This window comes from Psammomys obesus, unplaced genomic scaffold, assembly GCF_907164565.1.
Source record: "Psammomys obesus unplaced genomic scaffold, mPsaObe1.curated_primary_1811, whole genome shotgun sequence".
In the NCBI taxonomy this organism is placed as follows: Eukaryota; Metazoa; Chordata; class Mammalia; order Rodentia; family Muridae; genus Psammomys; species Psammomys obesus.
The window spans coordinates 15,707,895-15,728,283 of NW_026596120.1; the positions used below are offsets into that span (position 1 = coordinate 15,707,895).

The 20,389-nt window shown below is 52.0% G+C and overlaps 3 protein-coding genes across 9 annotated transcripts in view; 1 reads left to right on the forward strand and 2 right to left on the reverse strand.

Annotated features, from left to right (window-relative positions):
* Acy1 (aminoacylase 1) overlaps positions 1-4,582 on the reverse strand; it is a 5,677-nt gene extending 1,095 nt beyond the window's left edge. Inside the window, exons 1-12 of one of the 2 annotated variants that reach the window (XM_055629520.1) lie at positions 4,321-4,582; positions 3,832-3,936; positions 2,948-3,012; positions 2,754-2,858; positions 2,205-2,299; positions 1,854-1,930; positions 1,669-1,758; positions 1,524-1,580; positions 1,019-1,092; positions 888-937; positions 610-754; positions 455-523 (exon numbers count right to left, since the gene is read on the reverse strand). In XM_055629520.1, coding sequence (XP_055485495.1) covers positions 455-523; positions 610-754; positions 888-937; positions 1,019-1,092; positions 1,524-1,580; positions 1,669-1,758; positions 1,854-1,930; positions 2,205-2,299; positions 2,754-2,858; positions 2,948-3,012; positions 3,832-3,925 — 921 coding nt within the window. In that variant the 5' untranslated portion in view covers positions 3,926-3,936; positions 4,321-4,582. Of the gene's footprint in view, positions 1-454; positions 524-609; positions 755-887; positions 938-1,018; positions 1,093-1,523; positions 1,581-1,668; positions 1,759-1,853; positions 1,931-2,204; positions 2,300-2,753; positions 2,859-2,947; positions 3,013-3,831; positions 3,941-4,320 lie in introns of both variants that reach the window. The other variant, XM_055629521.1, reaches the window with a different exon arrangement.
* Positions 4,583-5,874: 1,292 nt separating this feature from the next.
* Abhd14a (abhydrolase domain containing 14A) lies at positions 5,875-16,023 on the reverse strand. 6 transcript variants are annotated; one of them, XM_055629525.1, is made up of 6 exons: positions 15,563-16,023; positions 10,864-10,998; positions 9,579-9,792; positions 9,315-9,430; positions 6,433-6,668; positions 5,875-6,223 (listed from the first exon to the last, which is right to left on the reverse strand). In XM_055629525.1, exons 3-6 carry the CDS (start codon positions 9,770-9,772, stop codon positions 6,041-6,043), a joined length of 729 nt encoding a protein of 242 aa, XP_055485500.1. In that variant the 5' UTR covers positions 9,773-9,792; positions 10,864-10,998; positions 15,563-16,023; the 3' UTR covers positions 5,875-6,040. The 6 variants fall into 6 exon arrangements, with proteins under 6 accessions (XP_055485500.1, XP_055485498.1, XP_055485501.1 ...); XM_055629523.1 differs by having other exon boundaries at positions 10,864-11,061; XM_055629526.1 differs by lacking the exon at positions 15,563-16,023 and adding an exon at positions 14,360-14,654.
* Positions 15,389-19,523, forward strand: Abhd14b (abhydrolase domain containing 14B). Its single transcript, XM_055629529.1, has 4 exons — positions 15,389-15,481; positions 16,508-16,734; positions 17,956-18,197; positions 18,568-19,523. The coding sequence occupies exons 2-4, from the start codon at positions 16,524-16,526 to the stop codon at positions 18,745-18,747; spliced, it is 633 nt and encodes a 210-aa protein (XP_055485504.1). The 5' UTR covers positions 15,389-15,481; positions 16,508-16,523; the 3' UTR covers positions 18,748-19,523.
* Positions 19,524-20,389: the final 866 nt, after the last annotated feature.

Sequence of the window (20,389 nt, forward strand, 5' to 3'; positions counted from 1 at the left end):
TTGTATTGTATTGTATTGTATTGTATTGTATTGTATTGTATTGTATTGTACCTTGCTGGCCTTGAGTGTGACCAAGGCTGGCCTTGAACCTTCCACCTCCACCTCTGAGTGCTGGTTTTATAGATATATGCAGCATTCCTACTTTATGAGGTGCTAGGGATCAAACCTGGGGCTTCATTCATGCTAGGCAAACACTTCACCAGCTGTGCCACACTCTAGATCTATCAAAGTACAAAAACATTCGTGCCTCCCCAGTCTATGCTATAGGAAACATGAGGCAAAATCCCCCATTTTACCCCTCACCGCTCACAATGGTCTCTACAGCTATCGCTTACTGGGTAGAAACGAAACATCTCTTACAGCTAAGGTGCCAGGCACTCCTACATTGCCATCCTCAGTAAACCCAGATTCCTGTGGCCCCGATGCTCCCTCATCAGAGGTCCCAAGTCAATACCTGAACAAACTCAAAGGTGACCCCCTCGCCTGCTTCCTGGCACCAGCTCTGCAGCTGCTTCTCGAAGGCCTGAAGGAAGGGATGTGAGCTGAGCCTCTAGGACACGACTGAGAACCCAGGCTGTCTCCTCCCTCAAACCCGGGTGGAGGTGGTACCTTCATGTCTACGTCTGGTGCCACTCGGAAGTCAAAGCTGGCGCTCATAGTAGCAGGTACCACGTTGTAGGCCACGCCACCTTCTAGCTTAGTCATATTCACTGAAGTCACGGCCCCCTCCTTCAGGTGAGGATTCGACTGCAGCCTGCATTGGCGCAGCAGGGAGCGGGGAGGCAGAAGATAGGTGTAGCAGATAAAAGAAGGTAGCACAAGTCTCCCGTCTTTCACAGCCATCCAGAGCCGCCCCCACGCCCCACGCACTTCCTAGGCTGCCTTACCTCTGCTTTTCCTTCTCCCGGAATGCCAAGATGGAGCTTATAACCTTATGCTAGGAGAGTATGAGGTGAGATGTGAGAGCAGCCCTAGGACAGAGCCTCCCTAATGCCCAGACTCCCCACGGGTTACACACCAACTTCTCTGCTGCTGTATCCTCGATGAAGCGTGAGGCGTGGCCTGGCTTCCCAGTGCTGGTAACCCGGACCCCTGGGAGGAAGAGGGTTTTCAGCATGAGAGAGCTGGAGACTCAAGGAGCCCAACAATGGGCCCAGGTCTTTCCCAGATTCTGAACTCTGAGCCCATGGCACAGAGCAGGATCCTGGCAACAGTTCAGCACCTGCCCTCAGAACCCAGGAAGGAAAAGAGCTGGGAGGCAAAACTCTCCATGCCTCAGGCATCAACATCTCAGAGACCCTGTACTGGGCAAAGGTCTTTCTGGCCGATTTTACACCTGGCTAGAAGTGGCTGTTGAGGGGTGAGATGAAGCCATTCCTTAACTGAAGCCGAACAGCGTAGGGAAAGGGTGGTGCACAGTGGGACTGGTTGCTCTGGTCATCTGGCCTGGGGGACTGCTATAGGAAAGGAGACAGAAAGTGACACCCCCCCCCCCCACACACACACACCAAACCCATACTCACACCAAGGGCTCCGTTCACTATAAAAGACGGTGAAGGCATCAGTGGGGTTGGCCAGGCCTGAGAGAGAAGTTGGTAACACAGGGTGGAGTGACACAGCTTCCCCTTGTAGCCTGGCTACCCCTGGGAGGCTTGCCAACCTGCTCACCCTCATCCAGGGCAAAGCCTGCCTGCAGAGCCTGGAACTCGGGCCGCTTCACAAACAGCTCCATCCCTTTGTGACCTCCAACCTCCTCATCTGTAAAAGTGTCAGGGGTGTGATGTGATGGGAGATGCCTCACAGCACACCTTCCTTCCCCTTCTGAAAGACGCCCCTCCCCAAACCACTCCTACCAGGCACAAAGGTCAAGTGGATGGTTCTAGGGAAGTGGCAGCCATCACTCTTCAGCCTCCTCACAGCCTCCAGGTATCTAAATGAGCAGAGGTCAAGTGCTAAGGCCACGCACGGTGTAGTTTTGTGCCCTTGACACTTTCCTGCCATGTTATTTCAGGGACCCCAGAAAACTCCTAGCCTTTTTCTGGGCCTGTTTCACCATCCAAGAGTGGTCATGGCAGTAATTTCTGCTTTAGATAGTAAGATGGTCCCTGCTCGGCTTGGGGGTTTTCAGCAGGTATCTGTGCTCTTGCTGAATCCAGCGGGTGGTGGTGGTGGTGGTGGTGGTGCTGGGAACGGAGGGCACTCACTGGATGCTAACACTCTTCATGTCCTGAGCTCCCCTTCCATAGATGTAGCCCTCGGAATCCTTGAAGGCTTCAAAGGGATCATGATGCCAATGTTCCTGGGAGCAGAAGTGGGAAGGGGGGCCCGCCATAGAATTGAAATGGTGAGAGAGCTAGAAGGCTAAAGAAAACAGCTACCCGATTTGCATCCCCTATTTGTCTCCTGCCTACACCCCATCCCTAGCACAGAATCTTTACTGGACAAAGACTGCTTATATGGAACCATGTCGTATGAATGTTAAGCTGGTGGTGGATATACCAGGCGTAGTGGTGTAGGCTTTTAATCCTGGCACTCAGGAGGCAGGGGCAGGCAGATCTCTCGAGTTTGAGGTCAGTCTAGTTTACATAGTGAGTTCCAGGACAGCCAGAACTACATGGTGAGACCCTGTCTATATCTCAGGAAAAAAAAAAAACAAGAAACAAAACAAAAAGAGTAGCGGTGTAATGAGCACCATGGGTCCCAGGGGAAGGGTGAAGTCCACACGGTATCTGCACACACTCCTTCACGCATACCTTGAAGACAGGTACCACATCGGTGTGGGAGTTTAGCAAGATGGAGGGGAGGGAAGGGTTGGTGCCCGGCCAGGTCAGCACAGTGATCACATAGCCTGGCATCACCTGCAGGGAGTCAGGACAGGAAGCAGTCAGCACCAGGTAACAAGGTGTGCCCAGCCCATGGCCCCCATCCGCTCAAGCCCCAGACTCATCTCTATTTTCTGACAGCTCAGATCCAGCTGGTGAGCCTGCTCCTCAAGGAAGGCGATGGCACCGCCTGGGAAAACGGAGAGCCTTGTTACAGCTTTTGCTGGTACCCAACAGCCCCAAGATAGCAGCTGCCTTCCAACACAATTCCAAATCCCCAAAGACACCTGCATCTGTGTCCCCAAGGAATACGATGTTCTTGGCCCACCAGTGACCTTCTGGGAAGGTCAGGTGCTACCCCCCTTCTTTCTTTCTTTTTAATATATCTTTTTAAAAAATATTTATTTATTTATACACATGAGTTCATGCCTGTGTGACAGAAGAGGGCATCAGTTCACATAATAGACAGTTGTGAGCCACCATGTGGTTGCTGGGAATTGAACTCTGGACCATCTGAAAGAGCAGGCAGTGCTCTTAACCACTGAGCCATCTCTCCCGCCCAGGTGCTATCTTTCTTTAAGATAGAAGAGTCAGAGATAAAGAGACTCACCCAAAGTCCCTCCACTCCTAAATCTTACAACAGGACTTGGACGCATGCATAAGGCACCAAGCCGATTCCCTAAGGGTTGTGGCCTTTATATATAACTTCGGTAGATAACTTTGGGGGCTGAGATGTGGGTGGGGGCCGGGGGTGGGTGAGGTGTCTCTTTGTGGTTGCCCCAGTCTCCCTACACCACTCTGGCCTTTGAGGAGTGAGGTGAGGCTATTCCTTCCTTAACTAGCTGCCAGGAGTCACCATGTAAATCTGAATGGCATAGGGAAAGGGTGGGTGCACGAAAGGACCCCCAGCAGAGTGGGGGTCTACCGGATGGCAAGGGTTGAAGGTAGCATACAGCACACTCCCAGCCCTTGAGGCCCCGTCACAGGTCCTAAGACCCTGCATTCTCACCATAATCAGGACTAGGCTGCACAGTGCAGATGCGCAGGTACTGGCGGAAGAGCGTCACGGAGGGGTGCTCCGACTGGGGACCCTTGGTGGTCATGGCGCCGCGTGCTGTCTTGGGCAAAGTGAGTAGCTAATTACTATCCCCCTCTCCCGCCCTGCAGCTGGGGGCCGGGGGGCTGCACCTGCACTCTGGCCTTTGCAATGTTCTTCGGGGAGGAGGATACCTTGGTTTGACTGCCCCATTTTGTGCCAGACGGTTTTTAAACGTTTCCTCATTTAATCCCCAAAAGAGTGCCGGGAAGTAAGTTTGTGCCTCTGAGTGCCCGCTTGACTCAGAGAAAACTGAGCCAGCTAAGGAAGTAGGAGAACTTGGTTTGAAAGAGACATTGACTCCCGCCACCCTCCTCAAAATATTTCCCCAAAAGGCCGGGCTTTCATGCCACAGAGTCACGGAGCCCCATACCCCTCAACCCCTCCTTAAGGTCCTCCAACCTTGCTCTCTCCAGGTCTCCGTCCTGTGCTGTCCTCTCTCCTCAGGGCCCTCGCGAAATTGGGGCCGGGACTCAAGAGTCCACCGAGGTCGAAATCTCAAAACCACCCCGGGGCCACCCACCCACCACGTGGCCAGGGCGGGGTGAAGGGGCGGAGATCGGGGACTGGAAGGGCTGTCCCAGTTCCCTTGGAGGAGCCGGCGCCGGCGCCGTTGTCCCTGCCTGGCTCTGCGTGGGGCCTGTGCTGGGTAACTGGAAGCTTGGATCCGTGATCCACCTCCTAGGTCCTCCTCGCTGAGGCCAGCCCCGCCCTCCCCACGCCCGGAGCCTGAACCGCAAGCCCAGAACGGTCCCGCCTCCAGAGGCTCTTCCTCCCCCTGCAGCCTCCGGATAGGACAAGAAAAGAGGGCGGGGCCTGGCGCTGAAAGTCCTCGCCGCTAGGGTTGGGTACTCAACTGCTCTCGAGGTGTTGAGCCGCGAAGGGTATCCTGTGTCCCTTCTGTCCTTTTCTTGCCGCCTCCACTTCTCAGGGAGGCCCTCCCAGATTGCCTCATTCCTCCAGTACTCTCTGCCCTCCCCACCTCGTGAGTTCCAGGATGCCGACGTGCCCTTGGGGTTCTAACCCAGGCCAGGCAGAGTGGGCGGCTTGGCAAGGTGCCACAATCATAAATGAAAGCTAAGTGCCCGGATGGGAGAACCGGTGACTCTGTGAACGCGTTTCGGTGTGGCCGAATTTGTGTGACGGTGGATATAACCATGTGTGTGACATTATGAGTCCGAGATGGCGGCAGTGCCGAGCGTCATGGGCAGTCGGGTGAAGCAGGTGCAATTGTGACATCTCTCGGGGGGGATGGGAGATGGGGAAGGAGCACCTTGGCTGACCCTACACCGAACCCTAAGCTCTTCTGCCTCCTGCGGAGAGAGAAACAGAGCCGTAGCTGTTCCTCTGGCCACCAGCGATCGGGGTGTAACTGTAGCTGCTCACTTGTGTACCTAGCTGTTCTTTGTACTCCCAGGAGGTTCTATCCTCTGTTCCAGAGACTGGAACAGCTTGGGGGAAAGGGCAGAAGACTTTAACCCTGGGACCAACAGAGCAGGCAGGGAGGATCAAGGCGGGAGGGGTAGAGGTCCATCCCACCCTCTTGGGGTTGAAGTCTCTGGCTGCTCATCCCTAATAAGGAAGCAAACAGGTTTGATGGTTCAACAACGTTGTTTTAATTCTTAAACACACTCCGCCTCCACCTTCATGTACTCTGCATTCCTTTCACACAGCCCTGTTGGGAAGTGAATGGCAGCCACAGTAGCTAACACTCACCTCTCGGCACCCCCCTCTTAAACACATCCAACCTCACTATCATTTCCCCTGCTAGATACTGTCACTATGCATTTTACAGAGAAGGAAACTGAGTCACAGAGATGAGAGCACAGATTATGAGGAAGTAGTGCACTCACACTTAGACTCCCAGGAGCCCCCCCCCCCCCCCAGTCCCAAAGCAGCTGCAAACTTGCCTCCCACTCCCAGCTTCCCCACACAAGTCAGGAAACAATGTCACTCTCCAGGAGAGACAAAGAGGCTTTTCTTTATTGTGCCTGTGAAATGAAATCAAAAGTCCTGGCTAGGCTTGATCCTCTATCCCCCAATCCCAGTCAAGGACTACCATCCTGGAAGAGGAAAGAGATGGTCTAGACCCTTCAAGGTCAGTCCTGGGAAGTGAGTTCATTCAAGGCAAATGGTCAAGGAAGGCAAGAAGGGCGAGGTGGAAAGCTTCCGGCTTGTGGAGGTAGCAGGCATGGCCCGCGTTATGTAGCTTTACCACGGAGTGGTTGGGCAGGTGGTGGAGCTGCCGAAGTGACTCTCGGGCCAAGGTGTGGTCCAGTTCCCCATAGAGGATAAGAGTTGGTGTCTGCAGGGGAGGCCAGAACCTGCTGTTTCTGGGGCTTGGAAAGGACTTGCCCCACAAGCTATTCCTTTATGGAGCCTTGTCCCCACTCTACCTCCATCCAAATGCAGGGACCAACACTCTAGGACTAAACGCCTACTCCCCACCCCCACCTCACATGACACAAGCCAGGGGTAGGGTGCCAGGGACTTTGCAGATCATTGTCTAAGTACCTTCACGGCCCAGAATTGTTCCCGTGTGTAATTCCAGGTGGAGGTGGGTGCAATGGGCACAAATCCACGTAGCCGGTGGTGGCTTCGCATCAAGAAGGGTAGGGCATAGCTGCCACTCAGCGAGGGGCTCACCAATACAGCATTCTGCACCGCTAGGTCCCGCAGCACTCGTTCCAGCAGCTCCGCTCGACCCGTCTCAGTGCTTGTCTCCTTTGAAGATGCTGAGTTCCCAAAACCTGGGAACAGTGGCAGGCACTGCCTGAGAGGAGCCAGGAAGTGCTCAAGACTTCCTGCCTACCACAGTGGGAGAAAGAGGTGAGGACGTAGCACATTCTACCCCAGCTATTCTTTTTTATAATATAATAAAGATGTTAGAAAAACATCTTTCCAGCAGGTGGCATGGCTCAGTGGGTAAGAAGCCGTGCCGCACTCACCTGAATGATTTGAATCTGATCCCGTGTGGTGAAAGGAGGAAACTGATTCACATGAGCTTTTAAGCCGATAAGACCTGGTGCTAGGAAGATGCAAGAAATGGACCCCCCCGTGACTGACGGGAGGATAAATCTATATAGCCTTCTGAAAGGTAAAAAACTGTGTGCCCTGACCCACCATTTGTCCTTGATAGCTAGAGAAACTATTACCCTAAATGCTTTGTTTTTGTTTTCATGACAGGGTTTCTCTGTGTAGCTCTGGCTGTCCTGGAACTTCACTTTGTAGACCAGGCTGGCCTCAAACTCAGAGATCCACCTGCCTCTGCCTCCTGAGTGCTGGAGGCATGCACCACCATGCCTAGCTCTCCTATACTTAAAAAAAAAAAAAAAAAAAAAAAAAACATGTCCAAAGAGGTTTGGGTTACATATATTTGGGCATTTCAGGTGACAGTGTTAAAGCTACCGGTTGAGAAATGAGCATGCAAAGCCTGTCCTTGACTATTATGGTCCACGCTGCAGCATTAACAACAGAGAAGGAGGCTTGCAGGACCTGGCTTGATCCACAAGTCATGATGCAGCCAGGGAAATTAAGGTGTAAAAAGCAGACAGGATGCTAATAATCTCAACGGCCTACAAAAACCTGCACGTTGTCTCCGCCTCTCCATCTGTACAGGCGGATTGAACCTAGAGCCTTGCATATGCCAGGCAAGAACCTGGGAGTTATGTTCCCAGGCCTTTTTTTGCTTTTTATTTTGAGACAGGGTCTAAGAGACTAAGTTACCAGGCTACTCTTAAATTCGTTCTGTAGTCTAGGCAGGCCTTAAATCTGGGATCCTCCTGGGCAGCTGGGATTATGGTCTGTGCCACCAGGCCCACCCATGCGTGGAGATGCTTGAAAGTGGGGCTGTCACACTCAGTTCAGAGAGGAAGGAGAAGTGACACTTTCTTTCTTTTAAAGATTATTTATTTTATGTACGAGTACTCTAGCTGCATGTACACCTGCATGCCAGAAGAGGGCAGCAGATCCCAGTATAGCTGGTTGTGAGCCACCACGTGGTTGCTGGGAATTGAACTTAGGACCTCTGGAAGAGCAGCCAGTGCTGCTAACCACTGAGCCATCTCTCCAGCCCCATGATATTGCTTTCTAAGGCCTTTACTTTTTAAAAAAGTATTGATTTTTATTTTTAATTTAATTTGTATATTTCTACATGTTTATGCACATGAATCCAGGTTCCCTGAGAGTCCAGAAGAGGGCACTGGATCCCCAGTGAGCTGCCTACAGGGGTATTAGGAAACAAACTCAAATTCTCCGTAAGAAAGCTCTTGCTCAACTGCTCAACTGCTAAACCACCTCTCTGGTCCCTGGGCTACGCCTATCCACTGCCCCACCCACCTACTCCCACTTTTATGCCTTTTTCTTTTTTCTTTCCTTTCCTTTCCTTTCCTTTCCTTTCCTTTCCTTTCCTTTCCTTTCCTTTCCTTTCCTTTCCTTCCCTTTCCTTTTCTTTTCTTTTCTTTTCTTTTCTTTGTAGCCTTGGCTGTCCTCCTGGGTTTGATTTGTAGATGCAGCTGGCCTTGAACTCACAGTGATCCGCCTGCCTCTGCCTCCCTGAGTGCTTGGATTAAAGGTGTGTACCACCATGCCTGACTCCCATTTTCATTTTTAATTAGAAAAATAACAGCATGGGGTTGGGAGTGTAGTTTAGTGATTGAGTGCCTGCCTAGCATTCATTTTTCCCCCCTCTCTTTAGTTTCTTGAGACAGAGCTTCTTGGTATTATAACTCTGGCTGTCCTGGACTCATGCTAAGACCAGGCAGGCCTGGAACACACAAAGATCACCCTGCTGATCTGAGTGCTGGGATTAAAGACTTTGGCCACCACCGCCTGGCTCAGCCTAGCATTCTTGAGGACCTGGGTTCAATCCACAACACTAGAAACAACAACAAACCCAGAGGATAACACAGTCTGTGTGCACAGGTAAGAGGAAGAGAGGCTGGTGAGGTTGCTTATTGACTGGGTAAAGGGTTTGCTGCCAAGCTTGACAATCTTAGTTAGATCCCTGGAACCCACAAGGTGGAAGGAGAGGACCAACTTCCACAAGTTATCTGCTGACTTCCACAGATGTGCTCTCCCCCAAGGTGGGGGGAGGGGAGGAGCCACAAGAATTACATAGTCCCAAAAAGCACAGTGAAATCCCCTGATGGTTGCTCATGAAACAATCACTTTTCTGTTTTCTCTGTGACATGCAATAATCCACATTGTAGTTTTCAGGGCAGAAAATAAAAACAGGTTTTTATTGTGGTACCTTCTTGTGACCTGAAACTAGTGTGTCTGCGCATGGGACCCACATGGCCCCTGCTTGGCTACCCTTCAAATTCTCCCTTCTGTTGACTGCGCCTCTGTTCCTGCTGCAGCCTGCCCTCTCTAAACTTGAATGCAGGGGTGCTTACCTGGAAGGTCAATGGCCACAGCCCGGTAACCCCTCTTTGACAGTAGCTGCAGCGTGCCCAGCTGCTCCCATGTGTGGGAATTAAATGCCTTTCCGTGGAGAAACACAACTTGTGGCCTGCAGATACACGGGGGAATGTGTGCCATGAGACCTGGACAGCCACCATCCTTTCTTCCCAGGTGTCTTTCACTGGCCCCATCCCCAGGCTCTGAGCCCCATGAGTTGGACTGGGGTCCCTCCACTAAACCCTTGGGTAATCATTCACCTATGTGTCTGCTGGATTGGCAGCGCCTCACGGTAAAAAATTTGAGAGTTGCCTCTGGTGAGACCAGCCAGGACTGTGACATTGGAACCTCTCCAGAGCTGGGGAGTCTGCTCAGGTGGGCCAGGCAGCCCCACATACAGTAGGAGCATGAGTACCAGGCCTAGACCCAGCAGGGCGGCCTGGTACCGGCTCATGAAGATCTGTATCACACAGCCTGGAGGAGAAAAAAGAAAGACAGGCTGAGGAAGACCTCTACCCTTCCTTCTATTGCTCTGGAAGGATGTCTAAATGCTCTTAATGCTCTTATCCACCTACATCTCAAGCCGGGCCAAAGCCCTGGGACAGCCCACTAAATGTTCCTCTGACCGTCATATCTAGTGACCACTATCATTGCTGTGTTAGGTAAACAAGCTCTTCTGGCTGTACCCTCTGTGCTTGGCTTTCCACGTCAAGCACTCAGAGGCCACAGAAAACGCAGGGAACAGATGTGATTATAGTTCTCTGACACGAAGGAATCCAGGCTTGTAGGTGAATTCTCTGCTGCAAGAGCAGCCGGGGAACTGGGACCCAGGGGCTAGTTTCCAAAACACCAGGCCACATGTGTTCTGGAGGAAAACACAGTGTATGGCAGGAGTTGGATGAACTGGAGATGGCGGCGGATGCAGGAGGGTGGGCTGCTAAAGGTCAAAGTGTGCCCAGAGACCTCCACTGAGGGGAGTGCCTGAAGTGATTCTCTTTTCTCACAATGAGTAAACGGGTGCTAAAAACAGGATGCACTATGCAACAGGAGGGGACAGTTCGTGGTCACCCCAACCAGTATGGGCTAGTTCACAGAGAACATGGGGATAAGGCTAAGGTGCAAGATAGTGGGGGCTGGGAGGAGTGAGGCTGGCCTAGAAATGGAAAGGGAAGCATGGAGGCCAGAGAGAATAGTCCCCACTCTCCACCCCACTTATGCTAAATGCTCTCCCTCATGGACTCCTCCAGTCTAGGGCCTTTGTTAGCCAGAGGGCTGGACTCAAGTGGGGAAGGTGGTCTTGGTTTGAGAGTTCCCCTATGCCATGAGTTTCAGTAACTTGGTACTGAACCTGGTACCCAAGCTTCTTGTGAGATTTATACAATACACTCCACCTAAGCTGGTGGGGATGAGATGTCCCTGTCATCATTTATTGGATCTAAGATGAGCATGCCTGTCTTGCTCTGAGGTTCTGGGTGCATTTTGATTGACTGTAAACTGAGCGTGAGGTAGGGCTAGGAGCTGGGACCTGCCTTGGGCCACACCCACCTCTTGACTCTGTGGAACTCTTCTGGAGGCCTCACCCTCTAGCTCCGAAGTCGGACAGTGTGTGGGCAGAGCAGATCCTCCAGTGCTGATGAGCAATCAGGAGCCAGGCAGAGAAAGCCCGCTCTTCTTCCTAACCTGGAACAGCCAAGGATGCAGGCCTCCACTCTTAGTGGTCCACCAGAAGCAAAACCTGTGCGGCTTTCAGGGTAAAGGGGTGGGGTTTCATTCGTTGCCGCTGCAACCCAGGGTGCCCAAGGCTAGACAATGGTAGGGGTTCTAAGGCAGACTGCTCTGCAGGTGGAGGAGGGTGGGAGTTGAACTGTGCTTGCTCTGGTTACTGGAATGCCCCTCTACCACAACACACAGCTGCACACACACACACACACACACACACACACACACACACTGGAATGCCCCTCTACCACAACACACAGCTGCACACACACACACACACACACACACTCACACAGACACAAGAGTCTTGCTTCCACACACTTTTCAAGAAGCTCTCCCCCAAATGCACAGCGGCCTCTTTGTACACACATCGGCCTTACAAAGAGACAAAGTCAGTCTCTTACAATGACACACACAAAATCCCATACACAGCTGTGTTAACAGTTAATACTCCATGCTGCCAGGGAGCTTCTTAAACAGGGAGGTGAATGTCACTGGTCTTTGCTACTTTGTGGGTTCTTTTTTCCCCCCACCCTTTATCCCCTGGTTTCACCCACTATCACTAGATGGGAGAGAAAGAAAGATGGAGGAGAGAGATTCCTGAATCCCCAGAATCTACTTTCTTTTTTTCCTTTTTCTGTTTTGTTTTCTCAAGACAGAGTTTCTCTGTGTAGCCTTGGCTGTCCTGGACTGGCTTTGTAGACCAGGCTGGCCTTGAACTCACAGAGATCCACCTGCCTCTGCCTCCCTGAGTGCTGGGATTACAGAGTGTGTCCAGCTTCGAATATAATTTCTTTCCTTTTGATTTTTCTTTGAGCATGACTACTAACAAACCACAACCAACCAAATCTATTGGGGTGCTAGCATTTACCCTCTGAAAAGTTTCCAGAATTCCAAACATTACACAATTGCCAAAACTATCTACAGATGGCAAAACCATGCCTCTGCTAGAGCACAAGGCAAATCATAGCCACTGTGGTCAGTTCAAAACAGCCCATATCCCCACACCTGGGATGAAAATGAAAATACTTTCTTGTAATAATACTTCTGTGTTATTTAAAGGAACCAAAATTCCAGAATTCTCACTACAGGTGAACAACCAAAAATTAGCTTTTTGAACTCCCTAAAGGGGGCTGGAGATATGGCTCAGAGGTTAAGAGCACTGTCTGCTCTTCCAGAGATCCTGAGTTCAATTCCCAGCAACCACCTGGTGGCTCAAAACCATCTACATGAGATCTGGTGCCCTCCTCTGGCCTGCATGTAAGCATACATGCATGTAAGCAGAACAAGGTATGGTATACATAATAAATACATTAAAAAACAAACAAACAAACAAACAAAACTCCCCGAAACTGACCAGATTCACTAGACACTTCCCTGCCAGAGTAAACAATAAAACTCAGACCAAATAAAGCTAAGCTGCAAAGACCCTGAGAACAAACCAGCTCCCTGAAGAAACCAGCTGAGCTGCCTGGGAGAGGGTTAGACCAACTAAGGCACTTGGGAAGGGCTGTTGAACTGCAGGCAAGCTGCGCAGCGTGCTGCAGGTTCCCAGCTTCTGTAAACCGTCACCCACGCTGGGGTGGGCTTTGGTGACGCAGCTGTCTTTGAGTCATTTCTGCCTCTGCTGTAAGCAACCCCTTATCAATACTCCTGTAGGTAACCCCAATAAAAATTGGTTCACCAAGCTGGATTTTGGTGGTATCCGTACTTTCATCTGTCACGAGCTCTTCATCTGGGATGAGTAGAGAAGTGTGTTTGTCTCCCCAGGAAAAGTTTTGTCACACAACAGTCAGGTACCAGGAAGGCAGAGATAAACACATATGATTTCATATACAAGCCAAGCATGGTGGCCCATGGCTTTAATCCCAGGATTCAGGAGACAGAGGCAGGAGGATCTCTGTGAGTTTGTGGCCTACATAGGGAGTTCCAGGTCAGAGAGACATTGTTTCAAAAAACAAAAAAACCCATCCATACACAGGTATAGCAGCTAGAGAGACAGGAGGATTATAGGTAAACTAGGCTGCTTGGTAGGCACTATCTTCAAGTGAACAAACAAAACCAACACCCACAAAACCACACACAAACTCTCAGAGTATTCAAGCACATAATCATACCCAAGCCTTAAACCACCAATAAACACAGTCCTGGCTTCAGAGTCTAGCGCTCCAGAATTTGAGAGCTCCAGCTACATAGCAAGACCCTGTTTCAAATAAACAACAAAAACTCAGCAACAACAATAACAACAAAGGCAGAAACGAGGGGCTGGAGAGATGGCTCAGCGGTTAAGAGCACTGACTGCTCTTCCAGAGGACCCGGGTTCATAATCCCAGCACCCACATGGCAGCTCACAACCATCCATAACTCCAAGATCCGACACCTTCACACAGATGTACATGCATACAAAACAGCAGTGGACATAAAAATGAAAATAAATAGTTTTAAAAAACTATTATTAAAAAAGACAAATACAAGTGCCCAAACTTGTGATCCAGCTCAGTCAGAAAATGTTAAAGACCTATATAGAAAAAAAAAATATATATATATATATATATATATATATATATATAATATAAAAAAATATATATATATTAATGTAGTGAGATCCCAAACCAAAATACGTAAGGGGCCTGTGTGTTGGCTCAGTGAGTTAAGGCACTTGCTGACAAGATCTAACACCCTGGTTCCATGTGCAGGACCCATAGGATGAATGGAAAGAAACAATCCCCAGAACTGTCCTCTGACTTCCATACACACAGCACTGTATGCGTCTTCCCCCCATAAATAAACAAAACATTAAAAGGGGCACAGTGACAGGCACTCGCTGCCAGGCCTGACCATCTGACTAAGATCCCTGGCACTCTCATGGTGGAAGGATGAACGGACTCCAGCAAGTTGTTCCCTGACTTCCCATGTGCGACCCCCACACAGTATAAATAAATGTTTAAAAGAAAAAAAGGGGGGAGGGGGGACAAACTACAAGCAAGCAAGGACCTGGGGACAGACAGGCCGGGGAAGAAACGCACCAGCCGACGGACACAAATAAACCTTCAGAAACACAGATGTAGACAGGAGCACAGAAAAGAGGCAGGCAGGCAGAGAGGAGAACACCTCCCTCCAACAACCCCTCAGCACCCCTCTTCTCCAAAGCGAAGAGAAGCACCGATACCCAGACCTTCAAGAACACAGACACTTGCACGCACAACACGCACACGTGTTGCCCAACGCTTGAGCCTTCCGCAGGACTCTGCCCCAAGCGGCGGGGACAAGGTTGGCCGACGCCCGGACAATCTGCCGGCCTCCTTCCCGGGGAGACACTCACCGCGCAGACAGGGTGACCAAGCGGGCTCCGGTGAGGCGGGGCCGGGCCTAGGCGGAGCCAACAGCCAAAGCAGCCTGACGGCTACAGCCGTGCCTCCTCGTTAGTAACTAGCCGGCCAGAGTTCGGCCACCCAGGCGCGCCTGCGCAGTACGCAGCTGCACAGGGCCTTGACTGGTTACTAAGGGAGGATCTGGGGCGGTGCCCCCAAAGCCCAAAGGCCCGCCCTCTCGGCTCAGATGATCGGAATTGCTATTGGCCTGAAGCCTGAGGGCCTGGGTTCTTTGCTTTTTGCAGGTGTTTGTTTGTTTGTTTGTTTGGTTGTTTCAAAATGGATAAGGATGTCTTACGATTTAAGGACAGGTCAAGCCTCAGAAGAGTTCCTGGCAGCAGGGGTCTTCTAGTGTAAAGGCTAGGTGATGTTATTGTTAAGCAGCAGCTCTAGGCTTCCGTCCAATCACTTTCTTTACTTTCCCATTCCTCTGCCGCGTGAGAGCCTGAGGTGGCCTCCGTCCGACCCTGGTCTGATCAGTTCGCCTATTCTTGGTTGGCAACCTATGATCAACTGTCTGGTCTGCCCCAGGTTCAGGCACCGGGGCAGGGAGGCCATGAAGGGAGCAAAAGATCGGTACCCTGCCAAGGTTGACATTAACCAGACTCGTTCTATAGAACTGACTCCGTTCTCAGAACTGACTCCGACGCCACCTGGCTGAACTCTGGCGGAGCCTTACACTCAGATGCGTGGGATGTCAGCCTCAGGACAGGTGCACAGCTGTCCTGACACGGGGTGAGGGCGGGGGGTGGGGGGCGGACGGCAGAGATACCAGAAATAGCTTTCGCCCTCAAGGCAGGGCACTTCCGTGTGGGGCAGATCGCTGAGGGTTTCAAGGTCTCCTTCAACCCTGCTCTTGGGGCACACAGGGATGGGGGTGGGCTTGGGGAAACAAGTTCAGAGGAGAAGGAAGAATTAAGGCGCGGACCAGCCTAGTGGTAGCTGTGACCAAGAGAGGGCGCCCAGAACGCCCAGGCCTGTCCCCTCCTCCTGCCCAACCCCTTTCCTACTTCTTTCCCTACCCGCCAACTGCACGCGCCATTCTCCTTGCGGAAGACCGCGCGCATTCCCAGGTACTACCCTGCACGCTCTCTTTGCGTCTCCGCTCAGAGCCCGCCTCCCCCAAGTCTCCTCATCTCGGCTCTCCAGCTCACCTCTCTCCGGGCTGCCCCTCCTTCCCGTGCTTCCTCCGGACAGACCCAGGGATTCGGGAACTGTGGTGCGCCAGTGCACCGGGGGGAGCCTTGGCAGCGCGGGTGACCTCAGCGTCAACTGGTTGGGCTCCAGCGGCCAGGGCGCTGAGCACCCCGCGTCCCTGGCAGTCAGGCACTCCAAAGTCCTTGCCGACCGGTGCATGTGTTTCTGCCTCTGGAAAAAGGGCCTTCATTCCAAACAAACTTGGTTGCACTCTGGCCTGTATTGCTAGTTCACCTACGCAGTCCATAGGGCCGGTTTAGACGAGGCTGACTATGAGCCTGTATCAGGTTTTTTTTGGTTTTTTTTTTTATGCATAGCCTCATTTAATCCTATCCACTGTCTATGAATTAATATTTAATAGTCCAATATTCCAGTTTTACTACCAACAGAAACCTTAACTGGGAGCGATCCACCCAGATTCTTCACTTTTTGCATAGTTTCTCTTTCTTTTTCTTTCTTTCTTTCTTTCTTTCTTTCTCTCTCTCTCTCTCTCTCTCTCTCTCTTTCTTTCTTTCTTCCTTTCTTTCTTCCTTTCTTTCGACAGGGTTTCTCTGTAACCTTGGTTGTCTTACAACTCAATCTACATACTAGGTTGGCCTTGAACCTTGAACTCAGAGATCTACCTGCCTCTGCCTCCCAAGTGCTGGCACTAAAGGCATGCATCAGCACTGCATGGCAGTTTGTTTTTTGTTTTTTTGTTTTTTTTCAAGTTCTTAAGTGACATTTCTAGTTCTGCCATGTTTCTGTTAAGGCACTTGAAGCTCAACATCACCCAACCAAGCAAAAAAGGACAGACCTGCTTTTCCTCCTTCAGATCCTAGAGACCTTAGCCACCTAATGCTTCTCGCTGCCTCCTGGCAGGGCATTCTTTCATTCCTCATCAGCTGGGCTTTGAACTGCAGGCACGTCACGTCGGGCATGGCCAGTGTGGATCAGCGTGAGGGCACCATCCAGGTGCAGGGCCAGGGCCTCTTCTTCAGAGAGGTGAAGCCTGGCAATGGGCAGGCTGCTCGCTTCTCTGTGCTGCTGTTGCATGGTATCCGCTTCTCCTCGGAGACCTGGCAGAACCTGGGTACTCTGCATAAACTGGCCGAGGCTGGCTACAAGGCTGTGGCCATTGATCTGCCAGGTACTGGTGGGGTAGGCTTGTGGGCCAGGGTTGGGGAAAACTTGAAGATGGAGGAACCAGAAGGATTTAGCCATCCTGGGCCCTGAGCGTGACAGAGTTGGGTACATAGTGCATGTCCCTTTGAACTCGACTAGTCATGCTCTAGAGGGATCGATACACTGCTCAGCTGCTTTTCACTGTGACTGGGCCTGTGTCACAACGCCTCTGGGTTTTGCTTCCCTTATCTGTAGTGGTGAATACCACACTTCTGCTGGTCACTGTCTCCGATGAGCACAGAATGAGGTTATCTGTGTGAATGTATTAGCTCGTACTTGACAGGTAGTCATGGCTGCTCAGCTGATTGGATGTAAAGGACCTTGACAGAGCCATACTGACAGGCTCTTGGGGGAGCACTGACAAGGAGTCTTCCATAGTCTTAGGAAACACGGCAGGGCCTGAAGGATAGCTAAGTCCCTGGTAACCTATTTGCAAGCAGAGTCCTTGAAGTGGGCACCCAAGGATGTGGGAACAGCTCCCAGATTGCCTGTTGTAACTTGGATCACGAGGCCCCACCCCTTTTAGTGTCTAGTGAGAAATTGGAGGCATAGACTATAGACTATACAACAGGGTCTAATCCCCTCACGGGCTAGAGCTGATATGGTTTCAGGTTTCAAGGGCAGATCTTCAGCCTAGCCAGGCTTGCTTTCAACCGTGGGTTGGGCAGGCTTCAGTATGAAGGTGTACACTAATGCTGTTAAGGTGTGTGTGGGTGTGGGGGGGGGGTGACTGGTCCCAGTGCAGAAGCACTTTTGTCAGCTCTGATCCTCCAAGACTCGGTTTGGTTCCTTTTAAACAGTTAACTTAATTTCCACAAGTTTAAATGGTGAGAACATTCCTTGTCCCTTTTAAACAGAGGGGGAAAACAGGGCAGTTGAGGAGGGCTGAGAGGCCTTACCTCTGGTCATCTTTATAGTAAATGGAGAACTGGACTCAGGCCTAGCCCTGGTAGACTCAAACTCCAGAGATTCTTTTCAGGACACTGTTAGTATGAACACAAACATGGAAAGAATTGTCTCCTTCTTGCCACAGACATAATACACTGGGCTATGGGTGTGAATGAATTCAGTCCACTGGGTGTTACCTGAACCTGGGCGCAGAGAGATTGACCTTAGGAGCACTTGCTGGAAGAAGGGACCCTTCCCATTCATTGCCTTTGTCCCCTCTACGTTTGAATCCCTGCAGGTCTTGGGCAATCCAAAGAAGCAGCAGCCCCTGCCCCTATCGGGGAACTGGCCCCTGGCAGCTTCCTAGCAGCTGTGGTGGATGCCTTAGAGCTGGGGCCCCCGGTTGTGATCAGCCCATCACTAAGTGGCATGTACTCACTGCCCTTCCTCGTGGCCCCTGGGTCCCAACTCCGGGGCTATGTACCGGTGGCTCCCATCTGCACAGACAAAATCAATGCTGATGACTATGCCCGTGTTAAGGTACCTTTGTGTGTGTGTGTGTATGTGTGTGTGTGTGTGTGTGTGTGTGTGTGTGTGTGTGTGTGTATGTGTGTGTATGTGTATGAGAGAAAAAGACCAAGATGGCATGTGGAGCAAGGCAGGGTCCATCCCTGCCTTCTCATCTGGGACCTGGGTAACCAATGGGGTGGTTTCTGGGGAGATCTGACCACCTAGCTCCCTTTGGTTGACTTAGCAGATTACTATGCCAACGCCTGTATAAAGCCCATGTCCCCACCCACTGAATCAGCTTGTCCCACGAAAATGGTGATGAGGGCTGAAGCTAACCTTTAGAAGGCTGGGGCTGGGCTAGTGTGGAAAGCCCCTTGATCCTTTCCTCCTTTCCTTTCAGACCCCAGTTCTGATTGTATACGGAGACCAGGACCCCACGGGTTCCTCCAGCTTTCAACACCTGAAGCAGCTGCCCAACCACAGAGTACTGGTCATGAAAGGGGCAGGGCATCCCTGTTACCTGGACAAGCCTGATGAGTGGCATACAGGGCTTCTGGATTTCCTTCGGGGGCTTGCCTGAGACTTAGTCCTGCAGATGAGGGCGACAGATGGCCTGTCCTGAGCTCTCTCGCTGTCTTCTCCTGGTCTCTGGCTTGTGCCTCACCTGTAACAGGTCTGTCTATACATCTGTCTGGGTTCCTGTCATTTCTACTTTTCTCTTGCAGTGACAGATCAGATCAAGGAGGTAAAAATCAAATGGAAGAAGCCTCAGATTCAAGGAAGAAACCTGATTGTGGGTAATTCATGAGCTTCTCCTACAGGCTCCTTTGCTTGGCTTACACTTTTCTGCCTCACTTTCTGCTCCACCTCCTTCAGCTGCTCTGCAGGACAGCCATTCCCTCTACTCCCCTACCTGTCTTAGGCCACAGATAACATACATGTGTGAATGCTTGTTTAGATCCATCCCGCACACAGGTCCACAATACTGGACTGACATATTCTTGTGAGGCTTTGCATCACGTGCTGGCACAGGTCCTTTCAGTCCTCTGTGAAGGGAGGTGGCACTCTCTTATGAGCCGGTGCTTGTAAGAGACCCCCTTGCCAGGATACGGATGTGGCCAGCCCTAGATTTCTCTTACCTACACGTTGCAACTGGTCCCAGACCAGAACTGCTTCCTCAGAAGGGGAGGTGCACCCCTCTGCCTTTCAACTCTCCCCATTTTTCTCTTCCCCTTCTTTTTGGGGCCTGCACACCTCCCCAGGTCATCAAGCATTTTGCCTGCTATGAGGCCTGGGAGTGGGTTGGGGAGACCCACTGTGGAGGTCCCTGAAATAAAGTGATGCAATTAGACCTCACATGCTTTTGCTGTCTCCCGAGCGCCGCCCCTCCCCCTCCCCCTGGGGACCGCCACCGTGGGCTCCTCCCCCACCCTGGCGGGACCAGATGGTCCCCCTGCCCTTTGTCCACTAGGCCAGATGGAGGGAAAGGGAGGTTGGATTCCCCTCCCCACCCACACACATCCAGGTGCCAAGAGACTCAGCTGAGGGGGGAGGTGGAGGTCAGTGGGACCCGCATGAGCCGATTACTGAAAGGGGGAGACTATCTGCTCTGGGATGGGGGAGGAGCAGGCTCAGTTCCCCCCACCCTCCCCCGAACACTCCTATCCTTTTCCTAGTAAAGGATTTAATGGCCCTCGGTCCCAAACAACCCTTGCTCCGAAAGGAATTTAGCACTGGATCTGAGGGATCACGGGACAGGGTACTTATGGACCACACGGGCTCTCAGGCCCCTCCTCCAGCTGGTAGGGTAACCTGTGCTGGGCTGACCGGGGCCGAGCTGTAGGGAAACCGTAGATGGCGGGTCTTGGTGGGATGGACCCTGGAGTGAAGGAGGTTGAAGAAGCAAGAACCCGGTCAGGGCGCAGGGCCGTGGGACAGAAGCCGGGAGGTGCGGCCCGGGCTGAGATGAAGGCTTCGGGGAGCTGGGCAGGAAGAACGGGCCGAGAGAGCCACACAGGGAGGATCCCGGGGCCCGGGTGAGCCGCAGGAGAGAAGGGTCGATCGTTCCCTCCCGGAAGCGGCGCCGGCCGCTCGGGGCGCCGTACCGAGCGGAGCGGGGCGGGGCGGGGCGGGGCGGGCGGCTGCGGCACTGAGGCTGCTGGGGCGGGGCCGCCGCGCTGTAATCGGATCCGGGGAGGGGGCGGGGCGGGGCCGGGCCAGGC